The 21,253-nt window shown below is 48.8% G+C and overlaps 1 protein-coding gene across 1 annotated transcript in view; it reads left to right on the top strand.

Moving 5' to 3' along the window:
- Nucleotides 1-21,253, top strand: part of TLL2 (tolloid like 2) — a 190,888-nt gene that overhangs the window by 50,946 nt on the left and 118,689 nt on the right. Inside the window, exon 2 of the mRNA XM_032778202.2 lies at nucleotides 8,539-8,649. Within this exon, the coding sequence (XP_032634093.1) occupies nucleotides 8,539-8,649 (111 nt within the window). The remainder of the gene's footprint in view (nucleotides 1-8,538; nucleotides 8,650-21,253) is intronic.

Genomic DNA, 21,253 nt, shown 5'->3' with positions numbered 1-21,253 from the left:
ATTGAACCTAAGTCTCCCAAGTTCTTGTCTAGAGCTTTGGCTACAAGCCCCTCCGTCATCCACTTACTCGTTTGTGGAATAAGATAATTACCAGCTGAGGACAGAAAAGGTCTCAGTTAGGGCTTGGGACCCGTCCCCCAGAGATCTGACCATCTAAGTAGAATAGCTGTATTTGACTTTCTGTGAAGCATTCATTGTTCTTCACTGCCAGAGAGAGGAGATACCTGTTGGGATGGGCTGTTGGTCTGCCCCAGGATGGCAGGACTGGAACAGGATGGATTGCTGAGCTGCACTGGGCAGAGCACTCTGGTGAGCTGTGCTGAAAGCTTGTGTGGCCAGTGCTGTGATGACGCTGGGCTCTAGCCCTTCATCCAGAGGATGGACAGTCACTCTGTTCTTAATGTCTGATCTTTGTGGGCTGATCTGTGTTACGAGGAGCAACTTTGAAGTTTTCTGTAAGTTCCAGCTAGCTCTGCTCGTTGGCCTTGCAGCAAAGCTTGCTTGACTGGCTGTGATTTGACACTGTTCTAGTTGGTTACACGTTGCTTATGCTGTGCTAGGCCCTGGGTTATATTTACTTAGCGTGTCAGCTCTTTGTGACAGGGATTGTCTTTTCATTCTGTGTTTGTACAGCACCTAGCACCAGGGGGGTCATGGGCCATGACTGGCACTCCTAGGTACCACTGAAACATAAATAATAATCAGCAGCAAAGAGTCCTGTGGCACCTTATAGACTAAGACATATTGGAGCATGAGCTTTCGTGGGTGAATACCCACTTCGTCGGATGCGTGCAAATAATAATGACTAGCAAATGGTGTAGTTGAGATTCTGTTGCTTGTGACCCGTTTGATTGAGTTTGTGGTATGTAGCTTACAAAGAAAAGTAGCAGACACAAAAATGGGTTTTTTTGAAACACTCACTGAAATTTTGGTTTCCTTACCTTGATTTCTCAACTAATTACATTGTCATTTTGTTTGGAAATAAAAGTTTGTTCTCAGGTTTGTTTGGGGTTTTTTTGGTTCCTCCCCTGCCTGCCCCACACCTTGGTCTCTTCCTTTTTTCTCCGTTGGAAAAAGGGCCAGGAGAAGACCAATCCCCTGACAACTTTCATATTGAATCGTTTATTCAAAAATGAAAAATTCCAGGAAAAATTTTGAATGAAACAAACAAAAAAAGTGTGAAACCTGTGGAAAATATTTATATCCCCTCTAGTGCTGGCTGAAAAATGTCTTGTTATCACAGTGTTACAGGGCGGAGAGGGACCTGGGACACAGGTGAAGGAACTTACACAGCGAAGTCTGTGGCCAAGTCAGGAAATGCTTTGCACTCCACAGGGTGGAGTCTGAGATGATTTTGGCCAGGGTAAGGGGGCAAACTGGGATGCTGTGTCTGGTGGTTTGTGATAATGGGGAGAGAGAGAGATCATCTGCCTTTGGGGATAGCTTTTGATCTCCTCAGCTTACAGGGCAGCTGGTGCAGAGGCCCGCAACCACCATAGTGCAGTTAAATTTCCCTCTGATTAAGAGAGGGGGTTTAACTTAATGGTCTAATCACCAGTGGCCAACTTCTGCTTGCCTTACAAGTATAGTCCCACTGACATCAGTGAGAGCAGGAGTTGGTCCTAGACTCAGTGCAGTCACAGGTTTAAATCTAAACAGGGGACAAACACATCCTCTTCTGCTTCTGGAGCAATTGAGCTCTGCACAGCATAGGGAGTCCAGGTGTCTTATTTGAGACTCTAAAAGCCACAGTCCTCTCTGCTCTGTGGGACTTTCCTGTAAGAAGGGCTTTAGAAAGAATGGCTTCTCCTCCCACTGATGTGCCCTGAGGTGTGACGCAGTAGGGAGCGGGATGGATTAATCTGGGAATGTCATCTGGTTTTACGGGAACTGTCTGCATGGGGGATGGGAGATCAGGGGACGACTTTAGGTGAGGGACGGTACCTGAGCCTGTAACCTGAGCCAGGAAGGGGGGTGGGGGAGAGTTGACACCTTTGCCCGGGAACTAGACAAAGGGGTAAGGGGAGAGGGCCTGCTGGGGTGGTTTTTAGTTTGTTTTGGGCTGGCTGGGAAGAGGCAGGGAACCCCAAGTCTGAGGTCTAAGATCCTTGCCCCCCAGAGGGACCTGGCTGAAGGGTCGTGATTGTACTTACAAGCCCTGCTTGGGACTGTGTTCCTGTCGTCTAATAAACCTTCTGTTTTACTGGCTGGCTGAGAGTCACGGTGAATCGCAGGAAGTGCGGGGTGCAGGGCCCTGACTCCCCCACACTCTGACAACTTGTGGTAGTGGTGAGATCTACTGCACCCCGTGGACAGCGCTTCCTACAGTAAGTGACTGTGGAGCAGTAAAACGAAGGGGGATTGACGGGAACCAGGCGTGCTGAAGAGTCAGCGAGGGATCGTTTCAGGCAGTGTTTAACCCCCGGGAGTGTGTAACCAGCAAGAAGGACTTTTGCAGTAACAGGGTCCCCCGGGGATTGCAGCGAGCGGTCCCAGGGGCAGAGGGAGCCTGCCGCTCGATCCTGGCAGAGAGATGGTGACCTCGAGAAGAGCTGGCACACTAGAGGTCTCCCTGGAAACTGTGGGAAGTGGCGAGCACCCAGGCCTGTGAGTGGCCAGCAGGAAGATGTATGTTGAGTGGCTTAAGAGTGACCTGGTGGAGCTGTGCAAGCAGAGGAGGCTGCGCAGTGGGAGGCTCACCAAAGAACAGCTGATTGCCCAGCTGGAGGAGGGAGATCCCTCAAATGGAACTGATCCCTGTCTCTGAGGGAAGCAGCCTGGCAGATGCAGTGTACGCACCAGCATCTGTCCCAGCTGGGAGTGGTCAGCCGGCTGCTGAGGGCTTCCTGAGACCTCTCCTTCTTATGCCTAGGGGAAGGGCGGGAGGAGCCCAGCAAATACTGAGGGCACCGTGACACCCCCGGCCAGCAGGGGATCCTCCTGGCAAAGCTCGCTGGCCAGCAGGTGATCATCCCAGCGGAGCTCCCCATTGCTGGAGTTGAGGTGGCTGCAATTGCAGAAGGATTTAAGACTGAAAGAGCTGGAGGTGAGGCAGCAGGAACTGATGCAGGAGTGAGCAGAACCGGAAAAACAGAGACAGCATGAACTGGAGGAGTAAGAAAAACAGAGGCAGCATGAACTGGAGCTGGTGAGGCTGAGGAGCAGCGAACCCCCGGTTGCGGTGAGTGAGGGGGGACCCAAGACTGCATGGCGCTTCGATAAGTGCATCCTGGCCCAGCGTAAGGAGAGGGAGGACATGGATGACTTCCTGGATGCCTTTGAAATGGCCTGTGAGCTGCACCGGGTTGGTCCTTCGGACAGGCTCCAGGTTCTCACCCCCTTACTGGACCCCAAAGCCGTGGCATTGTACCGCCAACTGGAAGGGGCGGAGAAAGGGGACTATGAACTATTCAAAAAGACCCTACTACATGAGTTTGGGCTGACTCCTGAGATATACCAGCAAAGGTTCCAGAGCCAGCGTAAGACCTCTGAGGTCTCATATCTGCAACTAGCCGTCTGCATGGAGCGATACACTAGCAAGTGGGCAGATGGGGCCCAGACGAAGGACGACCTGGTTAAACTGATCGTACAAGAGCAACTGTATGAGCGGTGCCCATCTGACCTGAGGCTGTGGTTGATGGACAAAAAGCCAGAGAACCCACGACATGCAGGGCGGCTGGCCGATGAGTTTGTGAAGAGCCAGTCAGGGTGGGGGGGGAGGGCAGAGAGGAGTCCCAAAGGAACAGGCCTGCCACGATGCAGAGAGTCACCCTGGGACCTCACAAAGGGGGAATATGGAGAACCCTCTTCCAAGGGGAACACCCAGTGTCAGGGCCAACCGACCGGCTCGAGGGGACCAGCAGGACATGGGCTGCTATTACTGTAGCCAGAGGGGCCACATACAGTCCCAGTGCCCCAAACTCAAGGACAGACTAAGCAGAACGAACCCACAGAGGGTTAACTGGGTAGAGACTCAGCTGGATGTGGGGCAGGCTTCCCAGGCAAGGGGGGCTGGCAGCTTATCAACTGCTCAGGAGAGAAGAGGGCCCCAGGCCAGCTCCTCTGGGGTGGCTGGATACCCCAGACTCAAAGTTCTCCGTTTACAGGGTGAGTGCGGGGCTGTTCCTGTGGAGTGAGTGCCTTGTTAACCTGGAGGTGGATGGGAGGAAGGTCAATGGATACTGGGATATGGACACAGAGGTGACGCTGGCCCGACCCAAGGTGGTAGCTCCAGATCGGGTGATGCCCAACAGCTACCTGACACTGACAGGGGTGGGTGGGACCCCATTCAAGGTGCCTGTGGTGAGGGTACACCTGAAATGGGGGGCCAAGGAAGGCCCCAAGGAAGTAGGGGTGCACCAGCATTTGCCCACTGAGGTGTTAATGGGAGGAGACCTAGAAGATTGGCCAAGCAACCCCCAGGGTGCCCTGGTCATGACCCGTAGCCAGAGCCATCAAGGGGCACTATGCCCTAACCTCGGGGAGGGCACCTTGCCTGACGTGCAGGGCCCTACCCTGGAGGAGAGGGAGTACCCAGGGACACAGCTCAGGGAGGCTGTGGCTTCAGACCCAGCCACCGAGAGGAAGCTGGTCTCCATCCCTTCCCCAGCTGCTGAGTTTCAGGCCAAGTTGCAGAAAGATCCCTCCTTGTGGAAGCTAAGGGACCTGGCTGACCTCAGTGCGGTACATACCATGGGGAGACGTTGCCACGAGTGGTTCCTGTAGGAGAAGGGATTCCTGTACTGAGAATGGGCTCCCCTAGGGAAAATGGAGTCATGGGGGATGAGGAGGCAGCTGGTGGTCCCCCAGAAGTTTCACCGCAAGCTACTGTACCTGGCCCATGACATCCGTCTCGCAGGGCACCAGGGAATCCGGCGCACCAGGCAGAGGCTGCTACAGAACTTTTACTGGCCTGGGGTCTTTACTATGGTCCAACAGTATTGCCGACCTTGTGACCCCTGTCAGAGGGTGGGGAAGGCCCGGGACAAAGGGAAAGCAGCTTTGAGACCTTTGCCCATCATAGAGGAGCCTTTCCAGAAGGTGGCTATGGACATAATGGGACCTCTCAGTAAGATGACCCTGTCGTGGAAGAACTACATTTTGGTGGTGGTTGATTTTGCCACCCGCTACCCCGAGGCAGTGCCCTTAGCTTCCATTGAAGCAGACACTGTGGCGGATGCGCTGCTGACCTTTTCAGCCGAGTGGGGTTCCCCAAGGAAGTCTTGAGCGACCAAGGGTCCAACTTCGTGTTGGCCCTGCTCCGGTGCTTGTGGGAGAAATGCAGGGTCCGGCACACCTGGGCCTCAGCATATCACCCCCAGTCCAATGGGCTGGTGGAGAGGTTCAACAGAACACTAAAGATGATGCTGAAAACCTTTATGAGCTAGCACCCGCAGGGACTGGAACAAGTACTTACCTCACCTGCTGTTCGTGTACAGGGAAGTACCCCAGGAGTCTACTGGATTTTCACCTTTCGAACTGTTATACAGCAGGTGGGTAAGGTGGCCCCTAGACCTGATGGGAGATGAATGGGAGGGGAAGGCCACCCCCAATGAAGAGTCGATGGTGGAGTATGTCCTGACCTTCCGAGAAAGACTGACTGAGCTCCTGGGCCTGGCTAGGGAGAATCTGGCCAGAGCCGAGAGGAAGCAGAAAGTCTGGTGTGACCTCATGGCACGGGCCCGCGCCTACGCCACCGGGGTTTAGGTGATGGTTCTCATCCTCGTGAGGAAAACAAATTACAGGCTGCCTGGGAAGGTCCTTTCAAGGTTGTCAAGCAGCTAAATGAGGTAAAGTTTGTGGCAGAGTTGTCTAACCAGGCACATCACTGCCACGTGTACCATGTCAATATGATGAAGCCATATTATGATGCGGGGGGGGAATGTGGTGGTGGCCATGTGTGGACATTGGGAGGTGCAGGGAGATGACCCTTTAGTAGATCTATTCCCTGGAACAAGATCTGGTCCCCACACTGGAAACAATTCCCCTCTCTAGTCGTCTGACCCCTGCCCAGCAAGCTGAGCTCAGAAGGGTGCTGCATCTGTACTGACAGCTGTTTTCCAGCCAGCCTGGATGCACTAATTTGACTGTCCACTGGGTGGAGACCGGATCACATCCTCCTATAAGATGCTCCCCCTTCCGCATCACAGGAAAAACTGCTGAGGACCTGGAATGAAAGGTCAGGGAAATGCTGGCTTTGGGGGTGATCCAGCTGTCTTCCAGCCCTTGGGCCTTGCCAGTGATGTTGGTCCCCAAAAAGGATGGGTCTATCTGGTTCTGTGTGGACTATCAGAAGCTTAATGCCATCACTGTATCCGATGCCTACCCCAAGCCCAGGCCTGATGACTCCTAGACAAGTTGGGAGGTGCTCGATACCTTATCACCATGGATCTTACAAAGGGCTACTGGCAAGTGCTACTGGATGCAGATGCCAGGCTGAAATCAGCCTTCATCACCCCTCTGGGGCTCTAGGAGTTCCTGACCCAGTCTTTTGGCCTCAAGGGAGTGTCAGCCACCTTCCAGCGCCTGGTGGATCAGCTACTGAGGGGGATGGAGAGTTTTCCCGTGGCGTATATTGACGACATCTGAGTCTTTAGCCAGACCTGGGAGGACCACGTGTCCCAGGTTAAACAAGTGCTGGACACTTCTGGCTCTTCTGGCACTGATGGAGGCTCTGGTCAGTGGCCCAGTTCTGGCAAACCCAGACTTTGACAAGCCCTTTATGGTGTTCACTGACGCCTCAGACAAAGGACTGGGGGCGCTATTAATGCAGGAGGATGAAAAGGGGGAGAGACACCCCATTTTGTACCTGAGGAAAAAGTTGCTACCCTGGGAGCAAAACTACACAGCTATTGAGAAGGAATGCCTGGCCATGGTGTGAGCCCTTAAGAAACTAGAGCCATATCTGTTTGGGCGACACTTCACTGTGTACACGGACCACTTTCCCCTGACCTGCCAAGCTCCTGAGGTGGAGCTTGCTCCTGCCAGGATTATGATATGGACATGGTCCATGTAAAAGGAAGTGCCAACATGATAGCGGATGTGTTGTCCCAGAGAGGGGACCTTGAACTTTTCCAGGTCACTGGTTAGAGTGAGCAGGAAGGGGGGGTGGGGCGAGTCAATACCTTTGCCCGAGAAACTGGACAAAGGGAGAGGGGGAGAGAGCCTGCTGGAGTGGTTTTTGGTTTTGGGATGGAAGAGGCTGTATAGATGTGAACCGCTACTGTTTGTCAATCAACTAGAGTCAGTCACACCTTTCTGTGTCTCGTTGCATGATTTCTTTCCTGTTGTTCCTTGGCCATTCTGATGGCTCAGGGAATTCTTTATTTTCAGCTGTGTGGCTTTTTCCCCTCCCCCTTACATTTTAAAGGGAGATTTAAAATATAAACACTGTAGCTGGGGGGAAATCCCTAACCCAATTTAACACCTTATATTTAAAAAATGAAATTTTTTTTGGTGTGTATCTTTTCACTTATTCTAATGTTTGGGTCCTTTTTGCATTTCACGTGGTCAGTGAAGCATGATGTCCTCTGGGCACTAGCAGAGTTTGGTTGTTTGTGTTTCCCATGCTGCAGGGAACCTTTTTCAATGATGCAAACACTTGCAGTAAATTGACGGTGGTGGTGGTGGTGGTGGTGGGAGAATCAAGCATTTATAGTAACAGTAAACAGCCGGGATGAATTTGCCTCATTTTCTTATTTAACCTTTCGTTTTATCATTAACATACACAAACTTCCATGCAACTACTAACAAATCTTATTCAAAACCTATATTCTCTTTAAAAAAGCTATTTATGTTTGATCAACCTCTTCTGTGTGTTTCTTTCGTTGATGTTCTGACAACGGTAACTGTACACCACAAAGTCATCTTGCTCCTAATCTGGCTGTCATTTTTTTCCATGGAAAGGATTTCGTAGGATTTATTTCTCCAAGTCACAAACGTTGAGGGATCTGTCCTGTTTTATTATTTTTATGGCACCTGTCTTAAACTCCAGGCTTTTAACAAAATTAAAACTCTCTAGAAATTGCAAGCCGGATCCAATTACAGAACTCCCCCTACAGCGTCACTTTACAGTATCTGGTGCAAGTTGTTAACACACAGTTCAAATCTAAATTTGAGCTGCAAACTGGCTGACATTTTCCTTTTTTAGCTGGGGGAAATGCTGGTTAATTGCCCCAGTTGTAGAGTGAGATGTGGATAAAGGGCGAATTGTACCACTTAAGCCCCTGGTTTGGAGCCAGCAATAAAACAAAGGAGGGCATGAGGAATCCTAGCTATTCAGTTCCTTTGACTCCATTCTGGTTATTCAGCAAAAGTGGCTTAATTTAAACATTGTATCTGGCCTCTATTAGTCTGACGGTTCCAGCCCTATTTGAAAAGCTAGTGTCATTTATGACCTTTTCCCAGTCCCTGCCATCTTTCAATCCGCAGGGGTAATTCTGGTTGCAATGTGGATCATATACAATCCTTTATAGAACTGACACTTGCCTTCCAAAACAGAGCTGAACTAACTGTAATTTATTTTGCCTTTGTCTCCAGCTGCCTTCTGGGGAGATATTGCTTTAGACGAAGAGGACTTGAAGCTGTTTCAGATAGACAGAACTATTGATTTAACAAAGCATTTGGATGAGAATACAAGACACACTACAGGTATGTGCAGACAATATGAGAGACAATGCCTTATTTAAAAAGGCTTTATTGCAAGAGTAGATCTGAAGAAGCAGCCCCTCGCTCTCATTTGCTAAGGATTGGTGTGATCCCGCAGCCATTGAAATGCATGGGCAGTTTTGCGGCTTATTCCAATCAGAGGAGGATTGGATTCCGCACCATTATGAAAGCTCGGTCAACACTGAGCTTAGCGTTTGCATTTAAACTGAGATTCAGCCTCTTTCTCATGTATGAAAGCTAGAATATCCTCCCCAGATGTACAGCCCTTACTTGCAGAGTTCAGAATGAATGTTCCACAACACTTACAAGTAGATCTGTTAGTTAGTTTGAACTCAGTTATTTATAAAAATGGATCATTTGAGATTTAGCCCTCACAGTCACGTTTTTGTCCTCAACAATCTTAAAGGAATAATTTAGCTTCTTCACACTTTCCGTATCATTAAATCATTGTAGTCTTATGTGCAGAGGCTACCCTTGAAGTTTGGTTATAATTCAGTTCAGTTAACAATTGTTGTTGTTTAACGCCAGTGCTCGTGGGTAGGTTGTCATCAACGGGGATTGAACCTGGGACCTCTGGATCCTAATACATGAGCCTCCTCTGCCTGAGCTAAAAATCTCTGCTCACTTAGTTAACTTTAGTCTATAAGGTGCCACAGGACTCTTTGTCGCTTTTACAGATCCAGACTAACACGGCTACCCCTCTGATACTTAGCTAACTTTGTAGCAGCTTGTAATCTTTAGGCAGTCTAGCCAGCACTTAAGGGGAAAAGGTTTCCATACTGAGCGGTCATGGCTTATACTATGATTTATATAAGACATCAGATGGGGCCAATTTGAATAGCTTACATGGGTCAAAATTAGCTCAACCAGTCATCACTTTTGCTCTACAGCTAATGTGTGTGTCACGATACTGCTGACTGGAATGAGTGAGTGGCACGAGGTGGGACTTGTGTCAAGAATTCTCATTGGTAGGTGACTTGACCCCAACTCTCATTGCTCCTTACAGGTTCTGTGGTCACATGCTGGCCTGGGCGTCTGTACTCAGAAGGTTCCCCAAAGGCATGGGAGAGAAATCCTTGAGCTCAGAGACTTGGGGAAAGGGTTCTCCAATTTCTATACCCAAGTCTCCTAAACACAATTCTTCTCCTTGTCAGGCCTGTGCACATCCCTGCTTTCCTCACATCCCTTTCTCTTGACGACGCTGCCCCCTCCACATTTTTAATGTGCCATTTCTCCCGTGTGCATGTCTCAATGCGGCAATTCCCCCAGCGAACCCTGCAGGAAGGCTGAAGTTGGACCATCTCATACAGCTGATGATCAGTTCCAGATCCATCTCTCTCCTTGTGTGGCCTTTCTCGCTGTAGTCTCCAAATGTCTGCTTTTCTAAAACGGGGGCACTTGGCATTCCAGCATGAGCCTGGCTGTTTGCAGTCCTTACTGCTTGTGGGGAGCTTCGTGCCATTACAAGAGAGAGGTCACTCCTGGGGAAATTCTGCACCAAAAAATTAAAAATTCTGCAAATTTTATTTGTCAAAATAACCCTATATAATCATGCCAGTTTCAATTATTTTGGTAATTTATTTAAAAATACCTGTCAGTGAGTATGTCTGTAAAAACATAGACACACATAAAAATTCCCCCAGGAGCAGAGAGTTAAAGAAACCCCTACGACAACCCAGGTCGTCCTCCTCTGCCCCCTTCCCCCCGCCCCTCCAAGCCGAGCTGGGGCAGGGACAGATACTCACCCTTCTCACCCCCTCGAGCCCATCTGGGGGGAGGGGCAGACACTCCTCTCCCCCCAGAGCCCAGCTATGAGCCCCCCAGCCCAGACACTCACACCCCCTATCCCCAGAGCCAAGCTGTGCCCTCTACAGCCCACTCACACCTATTTCCCCCCGCCCCCCCCCGAAGCCCAGTTGTACTGAGTGGTGGAGGCAGAACATGCCTCTCCTCTATTCCCCCCTCCCCCCACACTTCTGCCACCAACACACCTAGTTAGATTGTTAGGTGGGCACTTAGTACTGCGGCATAGCAGGAATAGTATCCATCTTGTCAATTTCTCCCAGTCAGTGTCCCTCTCCTTGTTCTCCTTATTACTCAACATGTTAACCTGAGGTTACTGATTGGTAGAAGAGCATTCCTGCTGTGAGGCATGACTGGGGGTTTGCCTGCAAAGCAAACCATTGTAAGTGGTGAACCTGGGCAGATGGCAAGTAGATTTTGGAGGAGAAGGTGAGGTCTCTGTTCTCCACAACCCCCTTTTTAAGCTGCTTGGGCTAGATGCTGCTAAGGTATTAGAGGAACAAAGCACATGTGGCTATTGGCTGTGCTAGTGTATGGTTGTGGGCTTTTCTATTCACTGTGCTGTTTGCATTTGATTTAAAAAAAAAGGGGGGGGGATGTGACAGTAGTCACTGCAGCGAGTGGATGCTGATCCTGGCCAGGTGACGGGGTGTTGACCTTCTGTAACCCTCATCTGTCATGTGACAGGAGTACTGGTCTGTTGTGACTTTCAACTCCAGTCAAGTGACTGGAGCCTGATAATAAAGGCCAGTCTTAAACAAACAGAACACAGCAGTGCTGGTATATTACAAGAGGCAGGGCCAATGCATGACAGAGCACTCCAGGATTGGCCAGTGGGGAGTGTGACATCACTCCATTGGCCCCACCCAGCTCAACATTCATTAATCTCTGCATCCCCATTACTGCAGATTAGTAAATCTTGTGAGTTTTCTAGTGGGCTTATTTTATTTTGCTCCTGTGCTGAGCACGTAGAAGCCTGTCTGTATCCACCCCAGAGTATTACAAATCTGACATGCTGTGGGTTCTTTACAGTGGGTGAAGGGGCTGATTCTTTGTATTTTGGGCTTGCTCCTCCCTTGTGGGAATTGAAAGAGGATGGTCTGCTTGAGGAGGGTGAATGACAGCTAGCCGGTGAGGGGGCTCTATTGGGGGAGAGTCCTGTTCTGGGTTTTTTTTTTTTTTTCTAGTGGGAAGAATGCAACCTCTGTGCAGAAACTGCCCAAGACATTTTATGAATGGGACCCCTTGAATTATAACATTTCCAAGTTTTCTAAAGCTGCTAATCGGATTAGTTGTCTAGAGGAGGAAGTACTTAATACGTATATCCAGACACCCAGACTCTTCATATCAGGGAGCTGCAGCCCTGAACAAGCTACCAGGCCCTGCATTCTGCTTTCCCTGGATTTTCTTCTCCCAGAAGATGTTTTTGGCTGGGGGGAAAAATGTACAATTGGTCATTGTTGGGCATGTTTAATTTACCTCTGCCCCGCTGTCAGATGTTTGGTGGGGACTGCAGTTTCCAAGTTCCTATCGATAGTGGAGTAGCTCTTTAATTAAAATGCGATGAACTCTCATAACAGTCATGTATCAGCTCTGCCTGATATGAATTGCAAGCCAGCCTGTGTCCACCACTCTTGAAGATTTACCATTCCCAAAATAACCCTATATAAGCCTGCCAATTTCAATTATTTTGGTAATTTATTTAATAATACCTGTCAGATTTACCAACCCCAGCCCTTCAGACTCCAGAACAGAATGCTGCTGCCTGTCTCGTCTGTATCAAGGATCACAGCCATATCACCCTCCACTGCAGTGATTCCCAAACTGGGTTTCATGAACCCCTGGGGGTTCACAAAATGTTACAGGGGGTTCTTGGGGAAAAAAATTCCCTAATGGTTGTCCCTAGGAACTCTGGGCACCATGGGGCCAGCAGCCCCTGGACTTCCAAGAGCTAAGCAGATCAAAGCAAGCCTATCTATCTCCCTGAGGAGATTTAAACTCCGATTCCTTATAAAAAATGGAAAGGGAGGTGGATATTTTTTGCTGGTTTTAAAATTAAATAGGCAGCTAGTATTGTTTTTTAAAATTATTATGAAGAACAAGTTTAAGCTTTGTTGTAACGTGCATTGTTTGCCTGGACTGCTCAAGACCTGAATGCTTGTGTAGGAGGAACTCTTTGAGTTGGCTTCTTAAATACTTTTGTGCTGGTTTCACATGATACTCCTCGATGAAACATAGGAGCCTTGTCTTATAACAGGCTTAATCAAAGTGATACAAGCTATGAAAGTGAGATCTTGGAAGAGCATTGCTATTTTCGTAATGTAATAAAAATACTGTACTGATAAATAATAGTCAATAAATAGTGTGTAATGAGCATGTCATAAAAACAAATGTTATATTTCCAAGATCACTGCTTTTATAATTTATACTCTGGTAAAGGAGAAAATCCCTGGCAATATTCATTTTTAGGAGAGGGTTTGCGAGACTTGGCAGTTTAGTGAAAGGAGTTCACGGGTTGTTAAAGTTTGGGAACCACTGCTCCACGGGGGGGGAAGGGTGGCCTAGTGCAGTGATTCTCAGGCCATAGGCTGCTTGCAGCCCAATCAGCACACAGCTATGGCCCAAGTGACATCTTTAGTTGCCATGCAGGTAATATATCTATTGTGTGGATGCAGCCCATATAACACACTGAGTGGTATAGATGGCCCACAATGGTTGAGAACCACTGGCCTAGTCCATGTGGCACTAGACTGACCCCTCTGGCCACCTGGACTCAGCCACAGGCTTCCTGCACAACCATAAGCAAGTCACATAACCTGTCCTGTGCCTGAATTCCCCATCTGCAGCATTGCCAGCCCCACACATGAGCCACAACTCCAAAAATGATGAGACTGTCTTAAAAAATCATGAGATGTTGTGACAGGGTTGGAAAGACCCCCTCCAGTGCGGGGCGAGTATGCCCCATCTCCCTTCAGGGGCAGCGAGTTTCATGGGCCTGTGGTGCCTGGGCTCCAGCAATATTCAGGGCTGGGGGTAGGGTGATCAGATGTCCTGATTTTTATAGGGACAGTCCTGATTTTTGGGGAGCTTTTTCTTATGTAGGCACCTATTACCCCCCCACTCCCATCCCGATTTTTCACATTTGCCCTCTGGTCACCTTAGCAGGGGGCCCAGCCAGCTCTGCCAATGTTTGGAGCTGGGTCTCTCCCCTGGCCCTACCTGCTGCACCCCTTTGGCCCCTGCCTGCCGCCCCCCCCCCCCCCACGCCTCCTCCAGCCCCGGAGTGAACCTGCCTGATTAAAAGCGGGCGGTTGCTGCAGCACAAGAGCAGGCTGAGGCAGCTGGCTGCTGCTGCACTGGAGGAGGGGAGGAGGTACACACATGATTGGCAGCCCTCTCCTCCCCCAGCACCCACCAGGAGGAGATGCAGAAAGAGATCTCTGGACCTCACTCACCTGAGCAGCTGCTGGGGCTTCCTTGAGTGTCTGACCCTGTGATCCTGCCCATAGGTGCCAACTCCGTGGGTGCTCTCGGGCTGGAGCACCCACAGGGAAAAATTGGTGGCTGCTCAGCACCCACCGGCAGCCCCCTGCCCAGCTCGCCTCTGCCTCCTCCCCTGAGTGTGCCGCGTGCCCACTTTTTGCCCCTAGCTCCCCTCCCACTCCAGCACCCACCCACCACAGGGGAGGTGGAGGTGGGTTCCTGGACCTGAGCAGCTGGGACTTGAGTGTGTGTAGTGACACCCTGCACTCTCCCGCCCACAGTCCCTGCTGCTGCCCCACACTGGGCAAGGGGCAGCCCTGTCCCCCACCCCCAGTGAGGCTATGGTGAGGGGCAGCAGCAGTGGGGGTGAGGGTTGGGGGGGGAAGTCCTCCTCTCTGGCCCTAGCCCTGGGGCAGTCTATTTGCACCTCAAGCTCCTCATCCCTGGCCTGGCTCCACCCCAGAGCCCATGCTCCCAGCCAGAGCCCTCACCCTCTGCACGCCAGCCTTCAGCCCCAGCCCTGAGCCCCTTCCTGCATGCCTGCCCCAGCCCAGACCCCTCACCCAAACTCCTTCCCAGAGCTGGTCTCCTGTCCCAGCCTAGAGCCTACACCCCGCACCCAAAAGCCCTCCCAGAGCCCAACAACCCCTCCCCCCACACACCCCCAAACTTCCTCCCAGACCTTCCTCCCAGATGGGGGGGGGGTGCATGACTTGGACCCATTCTGGGCACCACCAAAAATTATACAAACCTGCTCCCCCATCTCACTTAGGGTGTAGGGGTGGGGCATTTGTAACCTGCATCTATGCCTCTGTAGCCAGAGTCAATATACTCACCCCTGTTAGTAGAGCAATGAGGCCTAATGGCCAAAGTCAACAGATTTGCCCCAGTTGGCAGAGCAGTAAGACCTAGTGGCCAGAGTCCATAGATTCATCCCCCTTAGCAGGGCAATAAGGCCGAGTGGCCAAAGTCAATAGATTTGCCTCAGTCCAGAAGGCAGTAAGGCCTGGTTGTCCCAGTGGTCTCAGTTGGGGAAGATGGCCAGCATGCAGAACAAGGCGGGTGGTGGTGGCCCGGCTACGGGGGCCCAGGCCCTCCTTTTCCACCAGTCCCCAGCCCAGGGCCATGGGAGTGTGCGCCACTGAATCAGCAGGGGGTTCTAACTGAAACACGCTTATGGTAAAATCCTGAGAGCTGGCAACACTGCATCTGTAAAAGGAGGATAATGGTTCCCTACTTCTCTGGGATGTTGAGGGTAAAATCCATTAGGAGAAAGCATTTTTATACTGCAGTGAATGGCTCAGAATACAGTGCAGTTCAGTGTTTCCCAGGTCATAGTCTGAACAGCCTCCAGGGTCTGTCAATACTGTGTGTCTCTTCTCTATTCATCTAGCATTGGCTTTACACAGTCTGGCCACTTTTGGTTCAAGAGCATTCTCCTTTGCAGCTGCTGCCATCTTATATCTTCCAACTCTCTCCTCCACTTACTTAGAACTTCTCTCCTCTTGTTTGAATTTCTCTGTCATGACTGACCCCGTTAACTTAATCAGTCACACAGTGACTTGGCACAGTCCTGTAATTTATACCATATACCATCTGCTGCCCTGGATTACTTAAATCCTTTTGGGATATAGGGCCTTATCTGGCAACCTTTACTCACCCAGATAGTCTTGTTTGTTTCAACAGAGCTACCTTTGTAAGGATTACTCACCTAAGAGTTGTAGGTCTGAGCCCACAGTTTATGTGAAACTATACAAAGCTAAGTATTGTGTTCTTTTATTTATTAGTAAAAGTCAATCTCTCCAAACACAGCTGAGAGGGACAGCTGAGGCAAGGTGCCTGCTTCAAGCTAAACATGTTAACCATGCATTGTATCACTAACATTTTTAGGTGTCTGCATGCTGATTTCTATCAGCCCAGCTTAAGTGTGTTAAAACACAGAGCCTTGAGAATATTTGCCAACAGCGGAGATTAACTCTGTATCAAAGCGATGAGATACTTTCTTGTAATAGGAATATGATGATTGGAAGCCACCAATTAATTAGTTGCTATCTTATCCAATCCATGGAGACCATTGCAGGCTTCACTCCAACATCTGTTCCAAAGTGCTTTGTTTGGTGAAATCTTAAATGGCTCCCGTAGTGTGACTTTCCTATTCCAGTCTGCTGCATTTCACCATATGAGATTTTTCTTACTATTCACCCTCAATTCTCTCTTTTCACACTGTGTGCGTCTATTCTGAAGTGTGACTGTAAATTGCTATTTTGGAGTTGTGTATTTTGTTCTGGCTGCGACTGCAAATCAAATCCGATCAATTTACAGATGAAAATATTTTTTTCACCTTACTGTCATCTTTGAAACCTCATGGGTACTTGCTGGGTACTTATCTTCTACAGGTGCCTTATTACTAATGGTCCTGCAGGCCTCGGTGTCACCTGTGCAAGCCCATTGCCCTCAGTGAATTTTCACAGGTGTAACTGACTGGAACTTAGTAGCATCTTCTGTTAAGGTTTAAGCAACAAGGATCCAGCTCCTTTAGGGTTGCCAGCTTTCTACTCACACAAAACTGAACACTTACCCCGCCCCCTTCCCTGCCCCGCCCCTCCTCTGAGGCCCCACCCCCTGCTCATTCCATCACCCCTCCCTCTGTCGCTTTCCCCACCCTCACTCACTTGCTCATTTTCATCCAGCCGGCTCAGTGGGTTGGGGTGTGGAAGGGGATGAGGGCTCCGGCTGGGGTTACGGGCTTCAGGGTGGGGCCAGAAATGAGGAGTTTGGGGTGTGGGAGCGGGATCCGGGCTGAGGCAGTGGGTTGGGATGCGGAAGGGGATGAAGGCTTCAACTGGGGTGGGGCCAGGGATGAGGAGTTTGGGGTGCAGGAGGGGGCTCTAGTCCGAGGGGTGGAGCTGAGAGGTTTGGTGTATGGAAGGGTGCCCCAGGCTGAGGCAAGGGGTTGGTGTGTGGCAGGGAGTAGGGGTGCAGGTTCCAGGGTGGGGCCAGAAATGAGGGGTTTAGGGTGTGTGAGGGGACTCCAGGCTGGGGTTGGGGTGTGGGTGTGTGTGAGGGCTCTGGCCTGGGGTATAGACTCTGAGGTGGGACTGGGGATGAGGGGTTTGGGGTGCAGGAGGATGTTCTGGGCTGAGATCGAGGGGTTTGGTGGGTGAGAGGGGGATAAGGGCTAGGGCAGAGGGTTGGCATGTGGGAAGGGGTTCAGGGTGCAGGCTCTGGGGCGGACTTCTCAAGCAGCTCCTGGAAGCAATGGCATGTCCCCACTCCGGCTCCTACATGGAGGTACAGCCAGGTGGCTCTGTGTGCTGGGTCATCTGCAAGCGCTGCCCTGCAGCTCCTGGCCAATGGAGCTGGTGCTTGGGGTGGGGGCAGGAGACATGTCCCTGCTTCTAGGAGCTGTGTGGAGCCATGGCAGGCACACGCTGTGCTACTGACTGGACTTTAAATGGCCTGGTCAGCAGTGCTGACCGGAGCCACCAGGATCCCTTTTTGACCGGGTGTTCTGGTGAAAAACTGGACATCTGGCAACCCTAAGCTGCTTCTCCTAAAGTGGAGTTGGCTATGCAGGGGACATAGAGATAAAAAAGTAGTAATAACTAATTCAGTCTAAAGTGGGTGTATCTGACTGTGAAAGCACACCGGAAACAGATCTGTTGAGTAGGTCGGTGCCATTTGTACATCCCAGTCCTGCTGCAGGGTGCTAGCTCCTGGTGCAAAACTAAGTAAATATTATGAATTCTGGAAGACCTCTGCTTTAGGAAATTCCTCCAGCTCTTTAATCACATTTGGTTGCCCTTATATGAACCCCTAGCATTTGTTGGCATCCTCCTTGAACTGAAGTGTCCAGAAGTGGGCAAAGTTCCAGGTGCAGTTTTGACTGTGCTATATAGAGAGGCACTGTTGCCTTCTTATTCCATAAGATGATGCCTCTTTATTTTCATTTAACGTGCTTGGGTGGGTTTACCACACTGTTGTTTCAGAACAGAGTTTTTGTCAGGCAGTAACTTCCCAGACATGGAGATGGAAGTGGTGTATGTGTGTGTGTGCATGTGCGTGCCGAGCGCAATGCAGGGCCAGGAGCTAAGAATATAGATCATTAAGCCCAGTAGTTGCACTTTGATGCATAGGACAGTTAGAACTCAGAAGAACACTGTAAAAAGATGTGAGCTAGGCTTGTTTGGGTTCCCCACATGACTGCAAATAAATGTGTGTGAACCCCAGGTAAAATCCTGGGGAAGAGGAGGCAGTTTTTAGTTTTCACACATGTTAGAAGCAAAGATAAGGACTGTGCATGTACAGCTCCTAGCACAATGGAATCTCTTAGGTGCTACTGTAATAAAAATTATTATAATTAATTAGTGACTAAAATGCTTTAAAAGCAGTAAAGAGTCCTGTGGCACCTTATAAAGTAACAGATGTATTGGAGCATGAGCTTTCGTGGGTGAATATCCACTTCGTTGGATGCATCCCACGGAAGCTCATGCTCCAATACGTCTGTTAGTCTATAAGGTGCCACAGGACTCTTTGCTGCTTTTACGGATCCAGACTAACACGGCTACCCCTCTGATGCATAAAATGCTTTAACGAATGGAGACTTTCTCCCCTTTATGTGTTTAGTTGATTTAAGGGACTGTAGCTCTGTGGTGTGGTGAAGGCCCTATGTGCAAGCGAAACCTGAAGGACCCTTGATTCTGTGGTACCCTAGTGTAGTAGATTGGAAATCCTGCTGTGAGTCTGTAAGACAGGTCATCCATCACATTTTTGAGTCATGCCTTTGCTTTCTCTAACAACTTTCATTACACCTCTGACCATATATATTTGGGCAAGGTTTGATGTGTGTCAGCAGGTGGGAGATGATAGTTTTCTAGCTCTTTTTTTAGTGTGCGGACAAATGTTCTGTCTTGGGAAGACATGCTGCATTGGTGTTAGTTTCGTTAGTATAAGGTCCTGGGTGGAGGAAGCTTCTCTCTGATTACTTCATTTTTTGAGGCACTTTCTTTCTGGGAACCAGGGATTGGTGTAGGGATGAGATTTCTGAAGAAGAAGCTTGCCTGCATGCTGTTTGACCACTTCTGTTCCATGACTGGTATATATGTGTAACTAAAACAAGTTACCCTTAGAATGCACCCAGACTCTGCCTTATTAGAAAGCCAACCTGCAGGGTCCTGGTCATCTGCTAGGCAGAGGGTTAAGAACTAAATAAGTCTGTGGCCTGAACAACATTGACTACTAAACAGTGGTCAGCATCATGTGATGCAGTGTTAATTCTTGCCATTTTATTGCAAGTCTCATGATATTTGGTGTTTTTCTTGGAGCCCCAGCTCCCGCAGTCATGTAATTACATGAAAATCTGAACTTTAATTTAAAAAAAGGTAATTTTGCAGTCTTCAGGGTTGCAGAGAAAAGCTTGAAAATGTGGCCAAGTGTACCCCGAAGCATCAAGTATCAAAAGGCACACAAAAAGATCCCCAAACTTGCTTTTTTTTAAAAAAACCCTCATGATTTTTAAACTAATCTAATGATTTTTGGGGGTAGGGGGTAGGGGCTGAGTCATAATTTTTGAATGCTTAGGGTTGGCAATTCTTAGCTAATATGATTGTTAGCAACAGCGCTAGCAATCACAATGGCTTATTGTAATGTGGACCAGACCTTTGTGAGTAATTTGCCCAAATTTACGTGGAGTCAAATTCTGAAGCCCTGTTTTATGCAGTAAAAATTCTCATCATCCTTTTGAGTTTTGCCTGCATCAGGATCCTCAGGATTCGGGCCCATAACATTCAGTGTACACTTATGCAAATTGGATATCCAGATAATTCTGTCAGATGGCTTTAAATTCAAGCCAAATAGAGGAATCCCACTCTGCTCACTCTTATTAACATCCATAAAAGTTTTGTCAAAGGACTTCAAATATTTTTTAAAGGTTTTCATGGATTTTTTTTTTAAAAAATCATTAACATTTATTTTTATACTAAATTTTTTATTTTTGAAGAAAACCTGAGCCAAAATCTTATAGATGCTCCTGTGCTGTTAGAAACCCAAGTACCCAGCATCATGGTGAAAGGGAACCAGAAAGTCTGTAAACAGGAAATGAAAATGACTAGGGTCTCTTCTCTGTCCAATCTGAGTGAAGGACAGAAAATAAAATACCAGAAATGGTGAAATGAAACTTAGATTTTTTAATGCCTTTGTTTGAATCATCTGAGGTGTTAGCCACATAGGAGAAACTATTTGTTTTTCTTTATCTTTTAAAGAATGTGTCTATTTAAATGTCTTATTCATTTTTTGGTTAATTTCCAAAGGCTGCCTTTAAATTCTCCGAAAGAGCTTGGGCAATTGGAGTCTCTTAAATACAGAAGGGCTACTTCCACAAAGATTGGGACCATATTTTATGATTTCTAGGAGAGGATAAAGCTCAGACAGTTTCCTGATAAAAAAACAAAACAAAACACTACCATGATTGAGGGAAAGAGAGAGAGTCTCTCCCCTACATTCTGGCTGTGGTTCCGAGGGCTCAGAAGATGCAGGAATCTGGTGGTCCTGGCTGAAGCCAGATTTTGTTGGGCTTAACACAGAGGTGGCAATGCTATGCCCTGCTAAAGCCAAGAATCCTTTTCAAGAACGTTTTAAATGGGGTTTCTCTGATATCGAGGGGGTTTTAGATTCCTAGCCTGTGAACCTTGACAAAGCCTGTAAGACTTACACAAAGCAATGGGAATGTCCTAGTGTTAATAAGCCTGCAAATAACGAGTAAAACTAATTCCTGGTGTAACTCTCAGCTGAAGTCAGTGCAGTTGGACTAGGGATGCATTTGCTCCATAGGTTTATCTACTTTGATTGTTAAGCAATTTGGGGAAGAGACACTTTTTTTGGGCGGGGGGTGCTGGGGAAATAGTTGCGTACATAAGACAAAGCCCCTAATATAGGGGTGATCTTGATAATAGTGGGACATCTGGTCATCCTAGTTACAGCCCGTCTCACTGGCAGGGTCAAAACACTTAAGGAATCATGGATTGGATATATTGTGTGTAAGGCTGAGAGTCCATCACAGAGGTCACGGATTCCATGATTTTACATGATTTCTGTGACTTTAGCTTTGGGTGGCTGGGCTCTGGGCTTCTGTGATATATTGTCTATTGCCCATGGCCTGTCCCTGACTTTCAGTAAAAATACCTGTGACAAAATCTTAGTCTGAATTGTGTGCAGACACACATTGTGTATGGCATCACCAGGGTATAGACTCTGTGTAGACCTCTGGTTGATGAGTGATGGGTATAGCTGGGTGCATCTCTGA

The sequence above is a fragment of the Chelonoidis abingdonii genome, chromosome 16, assembly GCF_003597395.2.
Source record: "Chelonoidis abingdonii isolate Lonesome George chromosome 16, CheloAbing_2.0, whole genome shotgun sequence".
Lineage (NCBI taxonomy): Eukaryota > Metazoa > Chordata > Testudines > Testudinidae > Chelonoidis > Chelonoidis abingdonii.
This window is presented reverse-complemented; position numbering and strand designations above follow the sequence as displayed.